Raw genomic sequence first — 26,409 nt, 5'->3', positions numbered from 1 at the left:
TGAATACAACATATAGTCGGCTTACATTCATTTATTTTACACAATACAGTGCATATGTATTTGTTTGTTTGCTTGATTTTATGCAAATCCCTCAGGACACGCCTGCCATCTGCCCATTGTGAGTCCTGGCCTTTGTGAAGGACCATGAAAACGACATGCAACCACAGAATTTTCCATTCAAATGAACTCCTCTGTTCATATAACCTCACCTGACCTCCACATGGCACTGTTCCCAACACCTTAGCCCTGCCAGAGCCCTGTCTCATGCACACACTCTTCACACACTCTCCTGCTGGTGTGTGCAGCATGTCTGCGTGATCTTGGTTTTGATCGGGGTTTGTGTTTTTTGCCTGTGAGCTCTGATATCTCTTTCCTTACTGATATGTGAGTGTTCGATGCTGAATAACGGCTCCAGCTGTGAGCTTTGAGATGCTTTGGTCAAGTACAAACACTCAGAAATTCCTCTTTATCTCAACTAAACTCTCTGAGGCTCATCCCCTGGAATTTTAAATGTACATACCTGTCCGACTTGAGTGTGCATTCCTGCCTCTCTGTAAACAGTGAGGGAGCAGGAATGTCCGGCAGACAGGGACAGAGGAGGATGGGAATCATCAACATGTTAAATAGCTGCAGCCCTGGACAGGAAATGAAGCTTTGGTCTTCTCACTCTTTCTTTCTCTCACTTCATCTCTCCTCCACCTGCCTCACTCTGCAAAGTCCCATATTAAAAACAATATGGCCATGTAGGTGAAAATGTTCATTTAAACTCAATATGAAAGTGTTGGACGGAACAAACAAAATACAGCACACAACGATTTGTCATAAGGGTGACATTGTTGCCATGAGGTCAATAACAGGGTTTATCTTTTAGAGTATGTGGGCTTCATTATACCATTTCTTTTCTCCATTAATCAATAAATATTTGTTTTGTAAAATGTCCAAAAATGCCAGAATTTAAGGTGAAGTTGTAAAATATCTTTCACTAAACATCCAGTTTATTCTCAAAATACAAAGAAAAACAACAAATATTGACTGGAAAGCTGGAATCAGTTAATTTGCATTTTAGTTTAAAGACTTAAATGATTAATTGATTATCAGCGTTGTTGCAGACGAATTTTGTGTTGATTGAATAATCAATATTTAAATTTTTAATAAATATCAACAGCAAGTTTCAAGCCATTTAGTTTGTTATCAGGTAAGTAGGGAACGCCATGAGAGGGGCTAAAATCAATTAGTCACATTATGCATTATGCATTATATAATGTACACTTCAGTGTGTATTGTGTCTTATGTAATTTCAAACAGATTTCACACAGAATTCTGGTGTTTTTACAGCACTAGCCGCTGTACGTTAGTTTCGTACTCATATGGATAAATGTACTCCTGGGTCTGGCAGCATGTCTGATGTGTGATGTTCACGATTGAAGGCTTTGGGTTTGTCCTTGATTCTGCATCCATTTTTCATCTTTGCACCAGCTTGGCCAGACTAGAGACATTAAGCTTTGACATCTGTTATTTCAAGCAGATCTAAATATTTGCTTGGCACCTTCAGTTTATTCTGGCACTAAGTTCTTCTCCAAAAGTCATTAAAAAGTCAAGTGTGACAGGATGTTTACTTTAGTGGGAAGGGTAGACAAACTGTTTACAATTCTCATTATTAATATACTAATTGACAATATGGCGCACTTTAATTCTTTCTTTAACTTAAAAATTCATGCTTTAATTAGTGTGTAGATTTCTTTTTGACACGTGAATTGTGTTGTTTTTAGCATTCTTGCTGATTAAAATCTACCACAGAGGTTTTCTTGATAAATTCTTAATCCGACACACGGGAGCTTTAAGTGAATGTTGCTGGTTTATTACTGACAGCCTCTTAACTGCAAACATATGTTGCGTCTTGTGGTTAAAATCTTTAATTTCAGGGCAATGTGTTAAATAACTTATGCTGTAAAGATACTGTGCAGCTTTTTAACAAGTGTTCATTGTATGCAAACACACTACTAATGTCTCTTATGTACATGCACACTCGCTGCACACTCGCTGCTGCTAACTCAGTGTCAAAAAGAAAATTGCACTTAGCCTACATGAAATAGTTCCTTTTCACTTCCTGAGTCTCTTTAATTGAAGAGGTTCAGTCAGAGAAGAGTAACATCAGCTACCTCTCTGCTAATGAGCCCTTTCTGAGGGAATCCACATTTGCGACGCTGTTAAACGTGGATGGAGCTTTAATTAACCCACCGTCAACATGTCGAACTAAATCCTGTCCAGAGAGTCTTTCTAGATTTTTTTATTTATCTTCGGCATGTCCTGGAAGTTCACGCTTCACCAGGTTTCAAACTGAGGATGAGGACTACGCTTTGATTAATTTGGCTCGCTGTGCATTGGTTTACTGACCCTAGTATGAGTGAGGAGTTTAAAACGTCTGATGGGCAGTCAGATGAATATATCACTCCACAAATTCTTTAATGTGCATGCATGTGTAATGATGGTGGTTTCAGAGGAGTCACAGTGATCCTCCAGCGCACCATGATGTAATTATTATATAGAATTATATAGAATTATATAGAACATAACCGACAGACAGACGCTGTGATGCGTGAATTTTCCTTCTCAAATGTTGAACATCTGAAACGCAGACATTGTACATCCAAAACATGTAACAACTTGATTTTAATTTCATCTCTCTTTCTAAAACCAGCCAACTGTGGAGTGAAATGTAGTGAAAATGCCCTTTCCTTTTGTTTTTCCTCCCGTTTGTGTTTTACGTCTCGTCAGCAGGAAGAAAATGTAATTGAACCGTGGGTTAATTACTGTGAGCTTTACCTGGATGGACCTCCGCGTATCGATGTCTCCTGACCTTTTTTGTCTTCTGGAGCTTTGAAACCCTCCCGACATGTAATCTGTGTGAACCCGTGTGTCTGCCTGTGCACACATGCATGGACGTTTGTGGCGTGTGATCCATACCTCTAAACGTGTGGGTATCAGGTGCTGACGTGTGTTTTTTTCACTTAATGGGCTTGTTGGACTCCATTCGACCAGGTTTGTGTGCCTGCGCTTCAGAGCTGACATGTAATTTGTTAATAGCAGTGCGTGTGACGTGAGCAGGGTGGCGTGAACGAGACATCCAGCCGACTACGCTGTGTGTGTTTGACACCACAGTCTCACACAGTGTCACCTGTAGAGACATTTAGACAGCGTGGCCACTGATCCTTCACAGGTGCTTTATCATTCTGTCTCATATAGTAAAGACGCCTGACATCGCCAAACTGTCGGGTCACAGTTACACACTTTAGTGCATGTGTAAGTGGGTCAGTGTCTATAGTCTCATGTTATATGTTTAAACTTTGTGTATAGTTTTACAAACTCATCATCATATATATTGCACATTGATATGTTTTATAGATTGACCAATCATTCATTTCTGAGGCTGATATTAGTTTTTTTAATTTGTAATCAATATATAGACTATAGCGTTACAGACATTTATCAATATAATGCAATACAATTCAGCCACACTATTAGCTACACCATCCAAAATGATCATGAAGTTGATGATACTGGATTTTAGTGGTCAATACCAAAACTTCATATTTCAGTATTTGCCAATTATGATATACAGTAAATTTATATATATATATATTTACATAGGTAAACATTACAACAATCTTTGTGATAGTTTTGCATCCGTGTGGTTGTTGCGTGTTTCTTCATGGTTGTTTTGTGTCACTTTGTAGTCACGTTGCATCTCTTAGCTCCAGGGCCCAGTCTGCCCCCTTGGCTCTCTGGGCCTGGGCCTGGAAGGCAGGTTCAGTAATCTGTCCACGGCAGTGAAGACATGTTAACAGAATAATCAGAGGTGTGTACGCATTTTTAGGATAAATATTATTGAAAAGGATGGATAGAGAATGTGTGTGGTAGTTAGATAGTTAGACACTATAGAGGCATTGGTCATAGCCTCTGTGTCTACTTATGCAACATTGCTGTGAGCAAGGCCTCCCACCTGCACCTGTCCCGTCTTGGTCTTACTTGGAAAGAGAGCTCTTAGTAGCAGTTGTAAGTGTAATTCTGGAACTTGCACCCAGACCCTCTAGAATCATTAGATTTTGTGTAGTATAACATATCCCCAAACAACTAGCTCAGGTGGTAATCGGATAAAGTCAATTCTTAATGGTATTGTGTGATTTTATGTATGTGGTGGGATGAGGATGGGGACAGGGCACGACTGTGAACTTCTGACCACCTGATTACACTCTTTTATCGATGATGAAGTGTGAGTGTTAGTCTGGGACCTCAATCTGTGATCAGTCACCTGCCTCATTCTCTTACTCCTCCATCCCGTCAATCGAAGAGGGTGTAGAGGGGAGGACTTAATGGATGCTGTGGAGAGTGCTCTTGAATAGAAAACAAGCTTTTCACTAATAGTAAGTGGTAGGGAGGGAAGATGGAGGGAAGATGGAGGGAAGGAGAGGGTTCCAGAGACAAAACAGAATTACATTAGAATGATCTTAGCGTTTTCATGTTGTGTAATCATTGTCTTTATTCGTTTTGCCGTGAAATCAATAGGAAAAACCATTGAGCACGATGATATTTGAATTCATCACTTAGCATTATCTACAAACAAACATCTGTTTCACAGTCAGTGCTAGCATTGCAATTATCCATCACAAAAGAGACATCTTATCTTTTCTCAGCACCTCATCTAATCAGATTACAGTAGAAATATTCAAAAACCTGTCTCCCATCCCTGCATACTTATCCATTTTCATTCTCGGTTGCAAACACATGAATTTATATGGCAGGAAAAACTTCACTGAAATAGATAAAATATAGTAAATCATCCACACCTGATCTAAACACACTGTGGTGAATTACTGAGTAACCAGCCTGTTACCCGCTGGAGTTTTTGTCAATCCAATCATCCACCTGAAGGTTTTTAGACACCACCAAACAAACCAAGTGCAGGGCTCCACTCTCCACCAGCACACCTCATCCCTTATCCAGAGCAGGTGCCCTCGAGGACGGACAGCTGGTTTAATGGCTCCCGCATGGAGTCTGGAGCTTTGTCAGCTTCCCAACCATCCCGCACACATCAGCTCAGCTACATCCATCACATACACAACATCTTTTCTCATTTCCCACCAACAGAGGGCAGAGTGAGTCGCCCAGTGTATCTTACGCAACAGAAATACATACACACACATTTGATAAATAGCAGGTACATGTTCAAATCATACAGGCATGCACATACAAACAAACACACACTCAACAGGAGAATCAATTACGATTACGCTACCACTTTGCCGTGTAAACACACAGCCAATTGGCTATTTGTCTCTATTACAGGTGAGGGAGGCTGATGAATTGTTGTCTGGAGTAGTTTGTCCTTCCACTGCTTCTCATCCCAAAACAATCTAGAGAAAGGTGCAGGGGTCAACTACGTGGCACTGGTGTGTGTGCGTGTGTGCGTGTGTGTGTGTGTGTGTGTGTGTGTGTTGTCAGTGTTGAGAGATGGAGTAATTACATCACTTATCAGAGGACAGCTGGTGGCCAAGATCAGAGGGTGTTGCAACACCAATATTACCAGCCTGTATGACATTCACACACAGAGGCAAATACCACTCGCACACATGCATCAATTTATTTTTTCATTCTGTCATCCAGCTTCCTCCTCACCCTCTCAGAACAACTCACCTGTATGAGTCTTGGTGCTGTGGGGAAGTAAAGCCACATGAAATCCACATCTCTCTGTTTCTGAGGGTGATAATCACAGCACGCCAGTGTGTGTGTGTGTGTGTGTGTGTGTGTGTGTGTGTGTGTGTGTGTGTGTGTGTGTGTGTGTGTGTGTGTGTGTGTGTGTGTGTGTGTGTGTGTGTGTGTGTGTGTGTGTGTGTGTGTGTGTGTGTGTGTGTGTGTGTGTGTGTGTGTGGTTGCATTTGCCACTATGCGTCCTACCTCAAAAGAAGGAAAAAGTTGTTGTGCCCTGCCACCTAGTGGTTCACTAGGACTGGTTTTTAGATTGAGGAAGATTGAAGAATAATAATGTAGGTATAACATGCTGATAAAAACGGCTCATATTAGTGTGTTTAATGTGTACAGCACATTAAATGTTTTCTATTATTTTCCGCAGCAGAATATAACTAAACCCACCTGGGTCGTGCCGTTGCTGCACCTTGAAAATCTACTCCACCTTTCAGGACCTGTGGTGGATTGATCTGCCTCATGCAGTTTTCTGCTTTGTATCTGTACACAGATGGTGACAAAAGTGTAAAGCCTCACCACTGGTATTATTAGTTCAGAGATTTTATTCACAATCTTTCTTTTTTTGTACAAATTTTCTCTTCATGTGCACATTTTTTCTTACAACTACAAAGCTTGGAATGATTTGTGAATTTTAAAAGCTCAAACTCTTTTGGACCCCAATTTGAGCCCATACCTTTCCTCTTTAGTGCGCATTAGTTAAATTGAGATAAATCCTGTGAATGTAATTTATTTATCTCTGCTTGTACCTGTGCAGTGATTAATACACAGGTAAAACACAGGTGCATTTCTGAAGCAAACACAGCGTACAGAGCTGACTGGGTGAGGCACAGTGGGACAGCACTTATGATGACAGCAGGGGTTCCCCTGCGAGAATGACACAAGGCAGAGTTGGTCGAGGTTCGTTAATGTGGCTGATGAAACCAGACGTATTACTCTGCACCTCTGAGGGGGGATTCCGTTTTCGATCTCTCGTTTCCATGGAGGTCAGAGATGGCTTCATTAGCATTCTTGGAGCAGCCATGAATTCAGGGATTTGATGTTGCATCTCCACTGCGTCTGGAGCCAGTATCTTTTAAGTGAATCGCTTCACACCACAGAAACACACAACCACAAGGGTATTCTCTCCCCAGGCTCATTTCGTTCACAGTGTATATCCATCCACTTCTCCACCCTGTCATCGTGCAACTTCTGCACAAGGAAATCACTTTCCTCTCTACAAAAGCCTTTGATTTGATGCATAGCTTTCTTTCAGGCTATGTCTGAAATCATTCAATATTTATTACATGTTGTTTACTACATACTGTGTCCGCCAGTTAAAAACATATTTTTGGCGTATTTGTTTTAACCTTCAGTTGGTTGTGTATAGTTGATATGCAGTCAGGAAATGTGGATATAGAGAGACAGGAATGGCCGGACCTGAACTGTTGCTGTTGCAGTTTAAGTCCCTTATATGTGTCTTAGTCTCTATGCTGCTGTGACGCCCAGCGTGTTCGCTGTTTGGAAGTGTTGTTTGAAGGTCTGTTTAGAATTATAATTTTGTTTTTTATTAATTTTGCCACCTGAGACACTAAGTAGTCTCCGTATATAGTGAATAGTCCAGACAAGTCAGATTTATTTATTTAAAAACAACAAGAGTTGACCAAAGTGCTTTTCAGAGGAAAGCAAACGGAATACAGTTAAATAATTTAAATAATTAAAAAATAAGCAAAAATAGATATAACTGTAAATAAGTGAAAGATTTCAGACACAACAACTGTGAGTCAAAGTTTTCAAGACACTCATAAAGTTTACTGTAATTTGCCTTAGACCACTGATTTAAAAAAATACAACACAACTCTGAGTATCTCTGTTCACCAGGACACTTTTACCCTGGTTTTTAAGATTTATTGTGCACGAGGAAGTCACACTATGTATGAACTTGTCAAGATCTTGTGATGCTCATTCATTGTCACTAAGAGTCAATGGAACTATGTACTTTATATTTTCCTTTTGATGAATGACACTTTCATGCAATTATGCAAGTGTGGTTGTCATCTTGGCCTGAGTGTTTCGGATTTAAGCAGAGTTTCTCTGCCTCTGATTACAGCCAGGAACATTACAGGCTCGGCCAGCTGGCCCACCGCCAGCCAGCCTCTAGAATATTTAGAGCCGTCTCTGTGGAAATGAAGATCTGAACTTTTTTTTATGCCAGAGTGATGGAGTGAAAGAGTGTGGCTGTGAATGAGACTCTCCGCCTTTTCTATTCACCTAGTCACTTTGTCAGTGTGTGTGTGTGTGTGTGTGTGTGGGGGGGGGGGGTGTCGGGGGGTCTGTGTGTGTGATACAGAACAGAGCAGCTGAGAAGAGAGACAGCTCACATCCTTATCCACTTACATGTCTCCAGCTCGAACACACACACACACACACGTTCTCTGTCCCTTTGACTGTGATGGACTCTAACAGATTTCTAATGGATTCCAGATGTGATATTCCTGTCCTGATGTACCAGCAGCCTTTCACAATAAATGAATAAATCCATATGAATCCATGTTGTTTGCTAGTAGGAACAACTGTGGGTTATGTAATTGATGCTCTCTTTGACAACAATCTGAAAACTAATAAGAGCTGGAAATACTTTGTGCTCTGTAAAGCTGCCATCTAACTGAGTTTTGTTCTTTTTTTTCTTGGAAACAGTTTTTGATTATCACTGAAAAATAAACAGCTTTTGTGAATTTGCTGGCAAAAAAGTCATTTGTGGCTGGCAGATGACTTTTTGTTTTCTTTGTAAAGCTTCTTCCACAACAGTGGGATTATTGGATTCTATAAAAAATATACTCACAGATTGTAAACCGTTGATCATATAGTTCTGTCACTATAGTGACCATGAACAGTTTTGCTCTGTCTTGTTGCACCATTGACAATAATGCTACTAACCTGTTTACAAGTGTGTAAAGACAGCTGTTGTCCACTAGGAGGAGCGGCTGCATGGCTTTACGGGGAGGCCCCCTGTGCTCTGGATGACGCTGGTAGAGTGTTTCATGGTAAAACCTTTTGAAAGTAGTGCTTTGTTTGCATTGGCATTCAGCAGTGGTACACAGGAAGTCAAGATGGGATGCTGGATCACCCTTCTGACTTCTAGAAATTTCATGTCAAAGAAAAAGGTTGGCAGTGAACTGACATCAGTCACCAAGAGTTTCTATGTTGTGGGAGAACCTGAAAATAATAATAACTGTAACCTATTATGAATAATTTGGGTTGTACTGTGTTAAATGTGTACTATACTATATATATGCTTGTTGAATGACATCCATGGAGGAACACCTTGGTAGAAATTCTTACACTACAGTGAACTGCATACACCTCACACCCCTGTGATAACTTCACCTCAGTACAGAAATGAGGAGCCAGTTGATCGAACTCTAATCTGTCCTTTAATCCACTTGCTCCCTAGCAGAGATTATGATCCTAGTTTCTAATCCAACACACTGCATGACGCCCTGTGGCTCACTGGAGAGAGAGCTGCTGGTTCACCTTTTTTTTATCTGTCTCAGGTTGAAAGGGTTAAAAAGATAAGATAGATGCAAAAACCTCCCTGACCTCTCTGGAGGAAGTGTTGAGCTTCAGAGTGAAGCGTGGTCTGACATCAGGTTAGTGGGGGCATCCAAATCTCTGTTTACTATTCCTCAATCCTCTCATCTCCTGCTAAGCTGGAAGAAAGATGTTCTTGAGCAGCTAATCCCTCCCACCTCGTGCCTCCTTACCCAGCAGGCAACAGTCTTCTGTACGGTGTGCTGCGGGTCAGTTTCCTTCACAATGAATGTAGATAACAGTGTCAGAACCAGCTGCTGATCCATTCCCACCCAAGCACTGGATACCTGCACTCGGGATTTCATCTATCCTTCTGTTGCTTTCCTCTTTCCTTCCTCCTTTTATGTTTCCATTTCTCTTTTCATCCAAGTTTTTGTTTTCTGTCATCTTCCCCTCCTACCTTCATTCTGTAAATCCTCTCCTCCCTTCTCCCCCTTATCTTTGAGTCTCTCTTTGCCGCCCTCCTCTTCTTCATCCTACCGTCTAACCAAACTTTTTTACTAATTACCTTTTTCCATCCTCATGCCATTCCCTGTTTGCTTCCTTTCTGTTTCTTTCAGTTGACCCAGAATGAGCCATACCATGTACCTTGTATCATTGTTTTTAATCCACACGTGCACGCAAGAATTGTGGAGGCAAATGTTATTAGGCCACAGCTCTTGAGATTGAAGATGGATCTTAATCTTTTTCAGGGAAGCCAAAGATAAGACTAAATCCATGCTTGTGGTATCATAGATCTAAAACATTGTAATCCCTCTTGGAAGTGCATATACATTAGAGAATAAAACAACATTTCAATCTGACATTGACATTCCAGCTTGTCACAAAATCTTTAGATTAATTGACTCAATTCTGTGTCAACAGTGTTCACAAAATCTGATCAATCAATCAATCAATCAATCAAAAGAGAGAGTGCAATATTTTTACATTCAGTAAACCAGTCCCCCAAATAATCCAGCCTGACAACTGATGCAAGGTTTCAGTTTCTCACTTCCCCAACTGCGTCCACATAGGTGGCCATTTTTTGTGCATATTGTCACATATTGACCAGTTATCAAAATGTAAAAATAAATCGGAGTAGTCCATTAAACTGAAGTTCAGCAGTGTGTTTGGTCATGTAGCTGTAAGTGTGTTGACACTGCACCGTCCCTGGTCCACCAGGAGCAGTTTGCACTCTGTGCTTTTTTTGGATGTGTTTTAGTGCATTGTGATAATCTCCCAGAGCTTTGTAAATCAGCAACACTGAATCAGATTATCAGATGGTACATGCTGAATTGGAATACATCCAGGCGGAGCATTTAGATGAAATGGCATTGACCTGTTAACCTCAGAGCTCAATTCATTTCAGATGCTCTCGGAGGAAATCTTCTATAGTAGTGGATGGTCAACAACAAATAGGTCTGATGGGCCTAAAATATGTAGACTTAATGCTTGATCTTCACCACTCAGCCAAATTCAGGACACACACACACACACACACACTCTCAGATAAACCCACATGTACACTGGTGTGTGTTCATGTGTCCATGAAGACTTACAGTAGAGCACACTAGACAGTGAGCTCATACTCTGATCTGTGCATTCATGCATGTATGATTATTGTACATCATATGTCTATTTAAAGTAAACACACACACAGACACGCAAAAGATGTGACACAGGAGTGGAACAGAGTGAATGTTCCAGATTCATAAGAAGAACTGACACTAAACACTTGCAATGTATCAGTATTAGTATTAAGAACAATGAACTGAAGTTAGATCCTCTTTCTATTGACATTTAATCCTACATTGTAGGGTGTGTATACGCGTGCAAACGTGTGCGCTCCTACAAATCACATCTGTCATCCACAAACATCCATGACTGTGTTTTGTGTCGCAACAGAAACACAAAGACTCGCAGCTTTCTGCTTTCGCAGTTTGTCTGCTGGTCCAATCTCTGCACTGACAGCCACTGTAATAATACCAAGGTGTTTCTAAGATAAGGTCTCCTATGAATACACACACACGCACAACGGTCCAGAGAATATTCTCCACCTAGCAACATGGGATCAAAAATGAAAGTCCTCTAGAGGGAGGGCTAGTGCTTGAAATCCGTCTCTGATAACTGTTCGTGTGACAGTAATTAGAATCCAGTTTAATCTGTAATATGTAATTACTGTAAGTAATATCTACATGTTTACATGGAACAAGCACATATGTATTTTTTTCCAAATACATATATGCGATTGGTTTGACTTCCTTTACCACAAACCTGCTCTGCGTTATACATTAATATGATTTCACTTTTGTGTTTGTGCATATTAGCTGAATATAAATAACTGTATATGGGATGATTTTTTTTTTTTCCAATGTCATTTTAGCTTCAGTCGTTCTCTCCTCTCTTCGTAACTAGATTGTGTTATTGAAACAACCCAAAAAAACGTTTTAAAAATTGTCCCTGTGTGCTGCGGAGCTTTGTGAAGCAGCTTTACACATGATGCAGCGACACCTTCAGCGATTAAAAAGACTGCAAATGCAGTGTCATGGCTGTATCTTAGCTTATGAATGACTGGGCATCTACCTACACATGTGCACATAAGCATACACACACACAGACACACATGCACACACACACGCTGCTAGATATGGCCAGATGGTGTAATCCTTTAGTTTTCCCCGTGTTTCATATTTTTTTGTCCCCCCTCCTGTGTTGGGATTAAGCTGTTGTCCAATCGGATTTCAGCCCACTCTCCAGTGATGATGTGAGATGAATGACGGGCGGGAGGGTGGGTGAGTAGGGCAGGCATGCAGTACACGTACTGTACATCTCATTGTACTATATACCAAGCTGGCTGTAAGCGCTCTGCTCTGACGAAAACCGCCTTGGCTGCCATTGGTTGAGCTGGTCACTGACTGTCACTGTCCAGGTAAGAGACGGGACGGGCCAAAGCCAGGAACTATGAGAGAAACAATTTAAGATCAGAAGGCCACTTCCAGCAGCGGCCCCTATGTCCAAGTTTAGAGGAAACAAATCTTAAAACAAGGATTATTGTGACAAACTGTAGTTCTATAGACAAATTCTCTAGAAGCCGAGCTTTTATTTTGACTTCACAACTTCTTTCTAGCTTGGTTTTATTAAGCTGTTAGGACAAGGGGTTGCCTTGCCTGCCTGACACCTCAGAGATAATGTTGAATAAATTTCTTACTTTTGAGAAATTACTGAAATTGCAGACATTTAATAGCTGTCTTTCTATATTTGTGCCACATAGATGGAGTTCTGTTTAAATATGCCGTAAAGGAATAAAACTTTCCACATGGACTGAAATCCCTTTGTAGTTTACCATTAATGTGACCTGGATCTGCATGTTGTAAGTTTTATCTTATTTTTACCTGCAGTTTATTACTAACGGTCGTTTGCTTTTTCTAAACCTGCTTGTGGAAGTTTCTGGATATTTTGAGTAGACATCTTTTCACTATGCAGTATTCATCTGCTGGAGGTTTTGGTATCCATTATGTCTCCTGCTGTATAATGCAGAGAGTAGGGGTAAAACCTCTTCAGCCATAGATTTCCCATGACACCTCTGGTATTTTTCCAAATCTGTGTTGATTGTGAAAATGTAGCACTACTGTAACTCTACCACTGAGGTGTTTCCAGATTGTGTTTCTGTAGTAGCACTGATTTTGTTTCATTCACTCCTGTAGGATCTTTTCAGTGTAGCCAATATTAAAATTAAAATGACAGTATCTTTATCATGTGTTATTGTGTGTGTACAAATGTATTTTATTGCTTTTAAGGATCAGTTTCCTGGTGTCAAAACCAGAGTAGCAGCTCATCCTGTCTTCCAGTCCAGCTGGTATGTGCAGTGTATTCAGGCATGTAGACCTGATAGAAAGCTCCGGGCCACTTACTGTCATATGTAGTCTAATTTCATGCTTACTTAGCTGTTTTAGCACTTGTGGCAGATTAGCGAACGTGCCCAGCCCAGTATGGAACAGTGTGTGAGAGCTGATTAAGCGCAGATGCACATTTAATAAGGAGAGAGAATGAAAAAGTGTGTGCGTGAAAGCGGGCCTGTGTAATTAGGGCATATTATGCTTACAATGACGGTGTGACATGCACGGGTGCATCTGTGACCACTCATAATGCACATGACTGTTTCTGCACACACTTTAAAACAATGGTTGAACTCGTGTCGTATATAAAGAGTCAATTCTGCTGCTGTTCATGCTAATGCTGCTACCAGCAGTAACCTGACCGGGGTTGGATGCTTTAATCCCAACTCTAAAACAGTATATACTTCAGCACGGCAGGGGCCGCCGTCAAATACAATCAGTCTGACTGAGCTTTATCCATCTCTCTGTCCACACAGGTCAGTGCTTCCTGTGTATGGTGGACGTGGTGCCAGTGAAGAACGAGGATGGTGTGGTGATCATGTTCATCCTCAACTTTGAGGTCATGTCAGAGGACACACTTCAAGACCACAAACAGGAGCTCAACCACCGCCTGCCCACCTGGCTTGTCACTGGTAACTACTGACTAACCTTGTTTCTTTGTTTCCTGCTTTCTGTTCTGCGCTGATGTTTGAGAAACTTTGTAAAAACAGAAGAGTCAAGTTTTCAATTTGTTTAATTTTTTTAATGAAAAGTTCATAAAATCATTAATAAGCCTATAAATGACATTAACTGTTAGTAAAGTAGTGCAGTAGGTGCACAGACTGTACAGAAAAATAAATAAATAAAATAAATATCAGCTGCTGATTCACACACTGTTTTGGAAAATTAATATTTTGACTTGTTCAGCGCTTCAAACCTTGTCCAACACGCCGCTCTGGACATTTACATTTCTTTTTCATTAACTGAAGAGGCGACAACCATCACTTTAAATCACAGGGATCATTTGTTCATTTTATTGGCAGAAAGGCCAGGCGGTTCAGATATCTGCCGAGTACATTTATTCCTGTGAATCCTGGGTATTTGTGTGGGATCAGGTTTGACAAAACGCTGTTGTTTTTTTTTTTTTTTCATGAACTGTCTGTGCACTTAATGTTCCAGAGAGATAACCCCGGGGGGCAGGGTCTGAAGTAGGACAGTGGTTTGGATGTCTGTCTCTCTCTCTCTCTCTCAGCCAAATTCCTTATTTTTAACTTTGTGGCTAAAACCAAAAACCAATCAATGTTACTGTCCCAGATTCAAGTAGATTGTTTTTGAAGCTGTATTTTGAAGGTCTCAAATCTCCCTCTCTCCTAGCATGACCTCCATTACAATATCCTTCCATATCCTCTCTCTTGTTTCTCTTTCTTTTGCTCTTCATTCCCGCCACACTTTAATATTAGAACTCCACCCGTCACCCTGCAGCCAACGAGTCTTTCACTCCACCTTCTCCTCTTCTCTCCACCAGGTCGTCCACGAGGCTTCAAGCTGCGTCTCCCCCTGCTGCGCTCCCTGTCCAACAGTAAAGTGTCTCTGGACGACACAGAGGCCTGTCACATCCCCACTGCCACGCCCCTGCCGCTGCACCCGGACCACCACAGTCGCGAGTCCTTAGGCTTGGGGGAGTTCCTGCCCCTCCCCCCCTTACCACCAAACCACCAAGAGCAAATCAGTGGAAGCAGGTAGGCCAATCAAATCTGGAGTGTCTGTGTACAGTCATTTGAGCTCGGTGATATAGAGCAACTTTCTGATGGGATTCCTACTGAAAACTGTTCTGGTGAATGTTTGTCTGGCATTGTTGTGACTCTCCCAGGTTCATTCACTTTCAGATATGAACTTTTGTCGACAGAAAGAAATAGTATGAAATAAGAATACATCACAACTAATTTTAATTCCTTCTTAACATTGAAACTCTTTGTTGAAAATTCACCTTAAATGCTTCATGCTAGCAAATTTTCTTGTCCCTCTAGCCCCCCCAGTGAGGTCAAAGGTCACTCTCAGCTAAAAATAGCGGCATTCTGTTTTGCTTAGTTTTAGCGGACACTTGCCACCTTCTTAATACTCATTGTGTTCTTTTCTGTTTCCCAGGTCAGCTCTACAGAGTTGGCCAGAAGACCGCCGGGAGGACCAGCACACCTTACTGGGCTCTGGGCCTCCTGTACCCCCTCCTCCGCCTCCTTCGCACGGAGCCCGCCTGGTGGGTCCCTTCACCCAGTCATCGCCCTGCGTAGCGCCCCACCACCGCCTCAGCCTCAACCCGGACGCCTCGGGCTCTAACTGCTCCTTGTCGCACAGCCGCTCACGAGAGAGCTTCCACAGCATGCGTCGTGCGTCCTCTGTAGACGAGATTGAGGCCATGAGGCCCGACTGGGACAGAAAGAACCGCAGAGCGAGTATTCGGCTGGGCAGCAGCAGCACTGGTGAGAAAGAGGAAGCAGAAGAACAGAGGGCCCTTTCTATTATCTGCTTTGATTTTTACTTGTTTCCCTCGTGTGTGTTTGCAGGTGCAGTAAACAGTAAATCCAACATACTGAACTCCACATCAGACTCGGACCTCATGCGGTACCGAACCATCTCCAAAATCCCTCAGATCACCCTCAACTTTGTGGATTTCAAACCCGACCCGCTAATTGCCCTGCCCACCGGGGAGATGGACATCATAGCTCCTTGCAAACTCATCGACCGGACGCACAATGTCACAGAGAAAGTCACGCAGGTAGGACACAGTTCATGTTTGAGTGTGTGGTGTTCAGCGCAGGGAGAGGGGCTGTGCTCGTATTATTTGTGAGGCTTTCAATCCATGTCAACCAATCTGAGCTGATGATACACTTATGGTTCAGACTTTGAGCTTTTTCTATTCCCTGCTGCAGTCATGCTGAACCATACTGAAACCACTTACAGTGATGACAGTTACAGTGGTCAGCGGCGTACATGGGGTAGAGTCATTTCTATACAAAGGCTGTTTTAATGTTTAAGCTGTCTGTTTCATGACTTTATATTCATGTAATGAATACCCAAGTGTCAATTAGATGGTAATCTGCATGAGAAGTAAAGAAAAAATAATTATCAATAAGCTTATAGTGATTAATTTGACTCAGACATACGTGATGAGCAGTTTCCACAGTACTTAAAATGTGTTTGTGCTCGTGTATTCACTTCTGCATTCAAGCAACATCCGTGTGTGTGTGTGTTTACTCTCGAACAGATATGAAACTATGCCGAGATAATTTAATTTGGTCCTGCAAGATACTTTCATTTGCTGTAATCTGACTGGTCTTTCTGGGGAGATAATGCTCGTAGTACCAGCTCAATTGAGTGAGAATGAAACTGATTGAGTTCTGATGAGATGATGATGGAGGGTTGCATGCTGGTGTTCCAATTACCAGGAAGTGACTGAGAGAAACAGCAGCGCTTTCACCTGCTCACGCTCTCAAAGCTTGTGTTCTCCCAAACTCCTGTTCGGATGGATTTCTTTAATTGACAAATATGATAAATAAGATCTTTTTTATTTTAAGGCAGACGAGCTGCGAGTTGTCCCTGTGGCTGGAATTTCATATTGAGAAGTGATTTTTGTCCAGATCCACCACCTGTGATTTTTTTATATTTTTTTTTACCACATTTGTTAAAGAAAGCATTTGTCAAAGTAATTCAGCTGAGGAGACAGAAGAGTCGACCATATGGAGAGAAGGAAAGTCTGCTCTGACCTCATTGTTGCTTTTTCTGTTGCACAAAAAGCAGTCACATTTAGCAGCCAAGTAAAGAAGAAATTTCAAATTATAAAAGCTCCTTTTTCATGTCTTTGTTGTCAGAGGAAAGCTTTATTGAGGGAAAGGATCGTACAAACAAGGTGGTTTTGTGAGGAGGGTTTTTTTGTCTACTTGTGCAGAAAGTTTAACTTTAATATTCAGCCTTTTTTAATCAGAGGAAGACGTCTTCCTGCGAGCAGGTTAATTAGGATGTTCCATCACAGAGCATTTTTCTGCTTTGTGCTGAGAGCTTTTGAACAGTCTTCATTTGATGAACACAACAAAAAGAAACGTTTGTAGTTTGTGTAAGCAGACTTTTATTTCATCAACTTTAGTGTTAGAGTTGAATAACACTCTACACTTTTACATTTCGTCTCTCTTTCATTGCGTTACTGTGTCACTTTCTCAGATTGATTGTCAAATTGACGTCAGCTCCATGCAGATTAATCAGTTTGCTATTAAAGCCCATATCTCCTGTGTGTTTTATACAACTGTGATGAACAGCAGGGGAAAGGATTATAGAGAGAAATGTGCCATAAACTTACAGCCATCTGACAAAGACGACATCTACACCCCTAAAGCAGTGACACTGTATAACAGCCCACACTGTAAATCTGTGTCACCTGATGTTCTTTGATGCCATTTTTAAAAATGAATGATGATTTGATTTTCGTAAACACCCCTGTAACTCTTCTTAAATGTCTCTCATTTATCACGACCTGATTTTTGAGTATCCAGGTCCTTCCTATTATTATTGGTTTGTCAGATTTATTGTTGGAATACAGTTGTAATGTGCATTTTTTACTTTAAAACATGCATGCATGTCACAATATGAAGACATGATATTGACAGATTGTTCCGACTGTTGAAATTTAACTCTCATGTGCTTCTATGTTTATTTAAGTAATCTTTCTTAAACACAATACAATCATTTTTGAACCCAACAGAAAAAATAATGATTAAAGTTCTTCCTACATTCAACCTGAACTGCAAAACAACTAGGTTGCTATGTTGAACACTGAATGACTCCAAATGATCTTCTCTTAATAACTTAAATGATGGTCTGTAGAATGAAATTATGATTCATGCTCATACTCATACTCATGTATTGCACCTTGCACCAAAGAAGGTGGGCCAGACCAGCTGGACGTCCTTCCTGATTCTAATGTGCATGACTTTAAAAATTTAATGGCTTGTGGATCTCTTCTGGTTTTTGGTGAATAGAGGGGGACAATATTGTCACCCAGATGGCAACAGTTTAAATGAAGAGGTGGGGGGTGGGGGGTGCCTCTTGAGACCCACAATGTTGTTGGACTTATTCATCATTCTGTTTCTGTGTTGTTCTAACATGGAGACCCATGTTGGGAGGTGAGAGATGAACGAAGAGCAGAAAGATTAAGTTAAGCTCTGTTAGGACTGCGGTCAACGTCGAGGCACTGAAGGGGAATATGAATGATCTGTTCTTTCATATTGTCTGAGTGAGTCATCACGTCCTTTCTCTCTAAGTATCAGCAGAGAATAATCCAAAGTTGATGATGCAATTGAATATAAACTTAATGCAATCATGCTATACAGTATGTGAGGTACAGTTGGCAAGGTCACAACATAACCCCGGTGGCTGTGTGTGTGCGTATGTATGCATGTGCATTAACCTATAATGCATACTGTATTTATGTTATAGTGCAGATGGAGGAAACCGCACCAGCTGTGTCTCCACATGCTATGGACTGCTATTTATAGAGAGAATGGAAAATCACAAAAGAGCTGCATTTTCATTTTAATGTGTACCCACTCTTTTCTTCTGTTATCTATTTCTTTTTTCTTTATTTAAAGTAGAAATCAGTAGGTGTTAATGGGGAAGCCAGTGGAAAGAAAAAGAAGTGCAGAAGTCGTGAATTCATAATAACCTCACAACAGGTGTTTTTTTAAAGTACTACTTGCTGCCCCCTGACTGTCCTGTGAGTTAAAAAGTTGTGTTTTTTTTCACATGAAATACAGAGTGAGAGATAATCAGCTATACCTACAACTGAGCTCTGTATAATATATTATTGGAATAGCAGCTCTCATTACCGCCCGTGGCCTGAAGATGGCAGCACCATATCAGGAAGTGTGATGACAGGCGTCAGCAATTCCTCAGAGGGGCAGAGAAGAAGATGTTGAAAGGCAAACAGGGCTGAATAATTTAGGTGTTCCATAAAACATCTGACACCCTGAACAAGAACACATGCACATTCTCTCCCTCTCATTTGGAATGACTTCTGGCACTGTCCCCTTTTCCAGCTCTCAACGTTGGTTCTTGCCTCATGACCAAGCTGCTTGCGCTCAAGCTGGCTCATGAATGTTAACTCGTTCAGCTTTGTGCGCATGTAAATGGCTGGAATGTACATGCTCCAGTTGCCTTTGAAATGTAAATGTCTGTCCTCAGTTGGCATTAGCATTAGCATTCTCTGCTCATTTTGACATGGCAACAATCTATGCCTCTGTGTGAGCTTTTTATAAAGAGCTGCTTAGTGCATGTGACCTGTAGTTGACACATTACTCAGTCTGAGACAGGAGCCTGGATGGATGGATGGATGGATGGATGAATGTGGAGGAGGGGCGAAGAAGATTCTCAGAGAGAGGAAGGTCTTCAGTGAGATGCATGATGGGTTGTGTATTCCACTGAACAGTGTAGAGAAAACTGGGATCATGCCTCAGTGCACACTTGGACACACACATATAGACTTTGGAGACACTCATAGCTTCTATGACTATGGTCCCGTCCTATAGGGGACACTTGACTAGCTACACACTCTCAGTTCTCATACAATATTCCTGACACACACACAGCTCCATACATGGCATTCCACGTGAACACACACACTAAAGCAAACTCACATACACCCTGACGCTCACACACAAACACACGCTGCCTCTCCACTCAAGCAGCCTGTCACATCCAACCCCACAGTGAAATCCAATGGAGGAATGGATGGCACACAGCGCGCCCAGCAGCAAAGCGGTAGGAACCTTCTCCATCTTCTTAAAAATCTAAAAGAGAGTTGTGCAGCTTTTGTTAGAAGTTTGAGGTTTGGTGCCTGAGCATGGAGTTACTGTACCTGCTGTGTTGTTCAGTTTTCAGTGGAGAAGGATGAGAGGGTTGAAAACATAACCGAAACTGTGAGTCGGTCAAAAAGACTGAGAGAGTTTTCTTCTCATTTAAAATGTTGAGGAAGAAAAAAGATGAGATGTAGAGGGATTCCCTCCAGCAGATAAAAGAAGTGATTGTTGGAGATCTTTTTGAGGTGTCTGATGAAGATCTAAGAGTATTATAAGAGTTTATTTACTACTTGTGTGTTATAATCACCAGAATCACTTTAGTTAGTGTTCAAGCCTTAAAAGCTTCGCCATGTAAACAACTTTAGATGTTAGTGACACATGGCTAATGGTGTTTTTCTTTTACCTACTGGATGACTTTAAATAAGTGTATAATACAACTGTTTACACATTGTGACATTCAGTAATGATTAGTCATTATTACTGTAGGTTGTATTTGTTACAAATATCGTCTATAATTTGAATTTTCTTCCTCGTCTTACCTTTATTTTTCAGGATTAAGTATCTAAAAATGAGGTTACAGCATCAAATCTGGATTATACTGCAATACATTTTTTCAGTAATCATTAATCACGATGCAACAATGATTACAGTTTTGTATGCTTCGTTCTTCTGTATTTCCAGACTTTAACAGGCATTTCAATGTTTTTCAAGGATTGGAATATTGTTCACAGCACTTTGATTTATCCTTGTTGTGCTCACTTGTATTCACACTCTTCTAGTTTCCTGCTCTGTTGTTTTCTTACGTGATAAAAGTAAGAAGTCAAACTGTCATATTGTTGTATGGCTGATCCAATTTGCCTTTAGGGGGCTGTGTGATGAGACCAAGGTCCATTTACAAATTAGAAGCAGTGCAGGATCTCCGCTGGAGACACATTCTTTGTTGTACTTTGACGAGATTCAGCCACAATTAAGTCGCACATAAAAAGTCCCAAAAATTTGGTTAAGAATCTTCAAAGTGTTGACACAAAAAGTTGGAACAATAGACGACATGACAGTCTCGCAAGTTTATTGCTGAGCACCGTGGTGGAGAAATCGTGGATGGGGTGGCAAAAAATAGTCTCAATTAAAATGATTTATATGGTTAGTTTCTCGGAGCCAGTCGATTCCTTTCCTCTCCCTGCTGAGGCGCTGCGACTTAGACTCAAACTGTTCTCATAAATCATCAAAAAGTGGTTATTTTTTAAAAATGTGTTACATTTTACATTCGTCGCCATGTGAAACTGCTGCTACTTTGTGAATCCGGAGTATATTGGGTATTGGTGCAGGGTACTGCAATGAGCCACTTATCAAAGAACACCTGTTATGTCATTATAGACTTACATTACATTAAATGGAAAGTGCCCTGTTTATATTTCTTTAATGAACTGGATTTACAGGGAATGAGAGGAGCAGAGCTCTGTGGGGAGGGCAGGAGGAGTGTGTCACATCTTTACTGTACTCATGTGGGTGTGTGTTTATTCACTGTATGCATCTGCCTGCGATGTGAAAATGCATAATATATAAGTTTGTATGTATATGTATGTCTCTTGAGTGCCTTTTGGGGTGGGCTGTACAATGACTCAAGCAGCTATGTGTACCAAAAAAAATTCTTTACATTTTAATATATAATGTGATGCCAGTGCAAACTGCTCATACATCATAGTAATCTCTGCATATATTATGTGGTTTAGAGGGATATTTTTGTAGTCTGTGACATACAGAATGTTTCCTGTTTGCTATATTAGTTTTACAACCTTATTGGCTTTTCTTTTAGCACAAATAGGTGCCTGATTTTTCTCCTAAGTGGCATTAGACGTCAAATATTTTCAGCCGAAGGCTTTTGACAACATCTATGACCAGACATTCATTCATTCATTCATTCATTAGCCTTACCGCTTTATCCTTTTAGGTTCGCAAGGGGGCTGGAGCTAGTCCCAGGTGGCATTGGGCGAGGGTGGGGTACACACACACAGAAAAACAACCATGCTCACATTCACAACTACGGGCAATTTAGAGTCACCCGTTAACCTGCATGTCTTTGGATTGTGGGAGGAAGCCAGAGTAAATGCAGAAAAACACACGCAGGCACGAGGAGAACATGCTAACTCCAAACAGAGAGGCGCCAGCCAGCAGGTTCTTGCTGTGAGGCAACATGCTTATCACTGCACCATTGTGCCACCCATGACCAGGCATATATTTCCTAATATATGGGTATCTTCATTAAAACTGGCATTGCACAAAATAGGTAATACATGATTCATGACTGTTCTGTATGTCCCTTTATGTTGTCCACATGTTCCTACTTTCCATCTGCACTGCACCTAATAAGTTGTACACAAGTGATGGCCACTCAAACTTTGTGGCAACCCACTTAGTAAAGCTGAGATTCCTCAATTAGTTGAAAGTTTGTCGAGTAAAACTGGAACAATCTTAGAATGAAACCTTAATTATGCATTGGGGGAAAAAAGCTGCAAACCATGTTTTGTTGGAGGATTAAAAATATGACAGAGACTTTGATCAGAGTTCATTATTCCTGCCACCGCCTCATTCATGTTTGCTAGTGACTGCAGCCCCTGTTACTCAATTAATTTAATTCCCTACTAGTCAAAGTCTGAGTCACATTTGCATAGGGCCATGAGTATGCATGAGCTTTCTAAATAGTATATGACGTGAATGATTCAAAAGCAGGTATTTTTAGCAGTGCCACATGTTTTTTGCTGAGAAAGCGCCAGGGGGGGCGCAGGGCTCCAATGTGACTCTGGTTGTTTTGGTGAGAGATGCACCTCTGGCAAAGTCCCACAGCAGGGCAGTGTCCGTTAAATAGGGCAGAAATTAGTAGAAACGAGGGGTTTTATCGTCTCCAATATGCTCTACCCAGCTGTGAATCTGTTTCAGGCTGATGGTTTCAAAGACGTGTGCAGGTGTTAATCCTTTCATTTCTTACCCTTCTTTGTGTCACAGTGGTAGCCATTATAATTCCTTTATGTATTTATTCTGCGTATATAATTTTGTTTTGTGAGGATGGCTTTCAGACATGAGTCCAAATTGCAGCAGTAGATCTCGCTGTAAAACTGAGAGCACAGAATAATGGATGTCCATAGATGTTATGAACTTTATTCATCTCCAAATAGAAATAACTTCTGCACCAGGAAGACAAAGGAAATAGGATTTATTTAGGCAATTTGCTGTTTGAGCCTGCAGCCATATTCTATAGCTGAAGTAACCATTTTCCTGTTTGCAACACATATCTTAGATAGCTTTTTTGTTTGCATTCAAATTGCCCTATTGCCTCTTAACCTATTGGATTTCTGTGTCTAATGTGACAGTATGATACCATTTGGTGAGAACTGCACATGTGCGGTATCGCCGATGCCTGGCTCTGTCAGGTAAATGAGCTGGAATAGAGGAGCGTCTGGGAGCATGTGACGCATTCAACCTGCAGAACTGTAATTTAGCCGCCCACTCAGAGGCTCTGCCTCAATACCTCAAACTGATTGAGTGCTTCCTCCATGTGAGTTCAATGACCCACAAAGAAAGAGAGCATGTTGTCAGTGTCTTGGAGCAACTTGTATCCACCAAAAGGTCCAATTCACATGGAACTACACTCTACAGGCTTTTTTAGGTCACTGTTTCAGATGTACAGTGATTACAATCCTGTCCACATCTGTCTTGTGTCATTGTCACAGACATTCTCTGTGACAACGAATAATGAAATGCCAACCAAAGAAAAAGGTCCAGTGTGAGTGTTGTGTGTTGCGTGAGCTAGTGTAGGATGAAGTGGATTACATAAAGCATTAATCATCCTACTAAACAGCTAGGATACTACTGGCTGTATCAGAGTGTAAACAATCACAATATTAATTGTATAACCTGGTCACGTGACTCTGGGAAGTCTGGAACTGGAGCAGGTAATAACAGAGTTATTATATAGGTGAAGTTTTGTAATTAATCCATGAATCTTAATGTTAAAACAGAAGCCTGGTGTCAGAAGTGGCTTTGAATGTATCGTCTCTATTGAACAAATGTGCTCATTCTCAAGCAGCTAATCTATATCACACTAATCTTTTTCACTCTCCTGCTGCTGAGAGCGACCCCATTCAAACAACATTAGAGACATCGATTTGGCCATTTGTAACGCTCTACATAACGTTAGTTGGTTTCAAGTAAATGTTGGTGCGTCTTTGAAACATGGTGACACTTTTCAATGAGGACTTAAGGACAGTCGCAGTTACGTTGAAGTGAGATGGAAAGTCTTCCAGGATTAACAACAGACTAAATAAGTTCAGTTTTGGGTAGTAGTTGTTATTTCTGCAGCTTTAATGTAAAGTTTGACAAGGGATACATTCATTAGTTCTTTAACTGAAATGATGAAACAGAGTAATAAAAATGTTGAGATAAATGTCACAACAATAAAAGATTTTGGGAACTTGTCTTAATGCAAAGTGTATAAAGGAACCAATAGAAAGAAGAACAGCTCATTACAATACCATAAAATATGATATTTCTTCATGAGAAAATATCTGTCATCATTCTTCACCTATTAGTTATAAAGCAGACTCTTTATTAGTGTGTGTGTTTGTGTGTACCTGTGTGTACCTGTGTGTACCTGCTCAGCAGGAACTGGCTAACTGAATCTGTCTGGCTCTAATTCGCACCCAGGCAGGAAGGCTTCTCAATCTGTTTGCAGTTTGATTGAACGCCTTTTACCACTGCTGGAAGGCTACCTCTCTGTCTTCATCCTACACACACACACACACACACACACACACACACACGAACACACACACACACACACAAACACACACACACACAAACACACACACACACACACACAAACACACACACACACAAACACACACACACACAAACACACACACACACACACAAACACACACACACACACACAAACAAACACACACACACACACACAAACACACACACACACAAACACACACACACACAAACAAACACACACACACACACACACACACACACACAATGTATGGCAGACTTTTTTGAAAGCGAGAGCCACGGAGTGAGAAGCAGAGACGGAAGAAGGAAGAATGGATGGAGGGGTGTGAATAGGAAAAAGAAAAAAGGTGAGGAAAAGAATGAAGTAAATAAGACGCAAAATACTAAAATGAAAAAGGAAATTAAGGGAAGATGGGAGAAAGGAAGGAAGGAAACTTAACAGGAACAAAAGGAGGAAATAGACATGTTATGTAAAAGACAAAAGAGAAGGAGTGAAGACCACATAGAAGTAAAAGTTCAAAGAGGAACAGATGAAATATTCAAGGTCATTCAAGGTCACCCAGTCTGCTCCCACACCTTCGTGCACTCTGTCCCTCCCTCCCTTCATCTCCTTGTTTCCCCACAAATCTTCTTGTGTTATATCTACCTCTGTCACATCCCTTTCTCTCCCATTGTCTTCCACTGCTTCTCCTTTCTTCATTTCTATCTTTATCATTTATCCTCTTCTCCTTTTATGCCTTCTCCTGTTCCTTTCTTTTCTCCTCTTTTGTTTTATCTCTCAGCCTGTCATTTTTCTTTTCTTTTCTTTTCTCCCCTCTTTTCCCTCCTTCTCTCTCCTCTGCTGCTCTCTGTCTGTGTGACCCATTTCCTCGGCCCTGGCCCCATTAATCACAGGGCTGTGGGCTTGGCCTGCCTCCCTCCCTGCCTGGCTGCCCTTCCTCATCATAGCAGGTAATTGAATGAGAGAAGGCTCAAGGTCCCAGCACTAAGCAACCATTGATAAGTCTGTCATTTACCCTGCTTACATATGACCTGCTTGCTTTTTTTTGACTTGGCCGCCATGGTTGGTTATGGTGTAGATACATGTCTGATAATGGAGATCTATCTATATTTGCTAGAGCACATATCTGTCTGAGAAGGAAGGTTGCACATTAAATACTAATGGACAAAAGACAGAAAACAGAGTTGTAACTACGTTTATCTCTGAGGCAGTGCACCGTGCAAGTGCATCACAGGTACTTTGCCTTACCTTATGATATTTAAGTAGATTTCTGCACCTGTACCATTTGTACCTTCACAAATGACATACAAGAACTGTATAATTACAGTAAAGAACAAGGATCTACTCTAAGTCACCAAAATGTAACTTTGCGTCATTCAGTGAGCTACATTAACGACTTAAAGCCCCAGATTGTTTATTTGTGATATTCTCTTTCACTTTACTGAAACATTTGGAATTAGTGTCCCCGTGTTTGTCAAAGTGTGTTTTTAATTCCACCGCGAGTCGCCATGAACGTCCTTTATAATCAAGCCCTTGTTAGACGAATTCTCTTATTGCTGAATACGTCTACATACGTCCTTGCATATTTGTAGGA

The 26,409-nt window shown here is 41.0% G+C and overlaps 1 protein-coding gene across 3 annotated transcripts in view; it reads left to right on the top strand.

Moving 5' to 3' along the window:
• Nucleotides 1-26,409, top strand: part of kcnh2b (potassium voltage-gated channel, subfamily H (eag-related), member 2b) — a 222,182-nt gene that overhangs the window by 107,353 nt on the left and 88,420 nt on the right. For all 3 annotated transcript variants that reach the window (XM_056364254.1, XM_056364252.1, XM_056364253.1), the window contains exons 3-6: nt 13,679-13,834; nt 14,707-14,920; nt 15,327-15,658; nt 15,743-15,954. In XM_056364254.1, coding sequence (XP_056220229.1) covers nt 13,679-13,834; nt 14,707-14,920; nt 15,327-15,658; nt 15,743-15,954 — 914 coding nt within the window. The remainder of the gene's footprint in view (nt 1-13,678; nt 13,835-14,706; nt 14,921-15,326; nt 15,659-15,742; nt 15,955-26,409) is intronic.

The sequence above is a fragment of the Seriola aureovittata genome, chromosome 20 (assembly GCF_021018895.1).
Source record: "Seriola aureovittata isolate HTS-2021-v1 ecotype China chromosome 20, ASM2101889v1, whole genome shotgun sequence".
Taxonomy (NCBI): domain Eukaryota; kingdom Metazoa; phylum Chordata; class Actinopteri; order Carangiformes; family Carangidae; genus Seriola; species Seriola aureovittata.
Note: the sequence above shows the minus strand (reverse complement) of the source record. Positions and strands in the feature narration are given on the sequence as shown.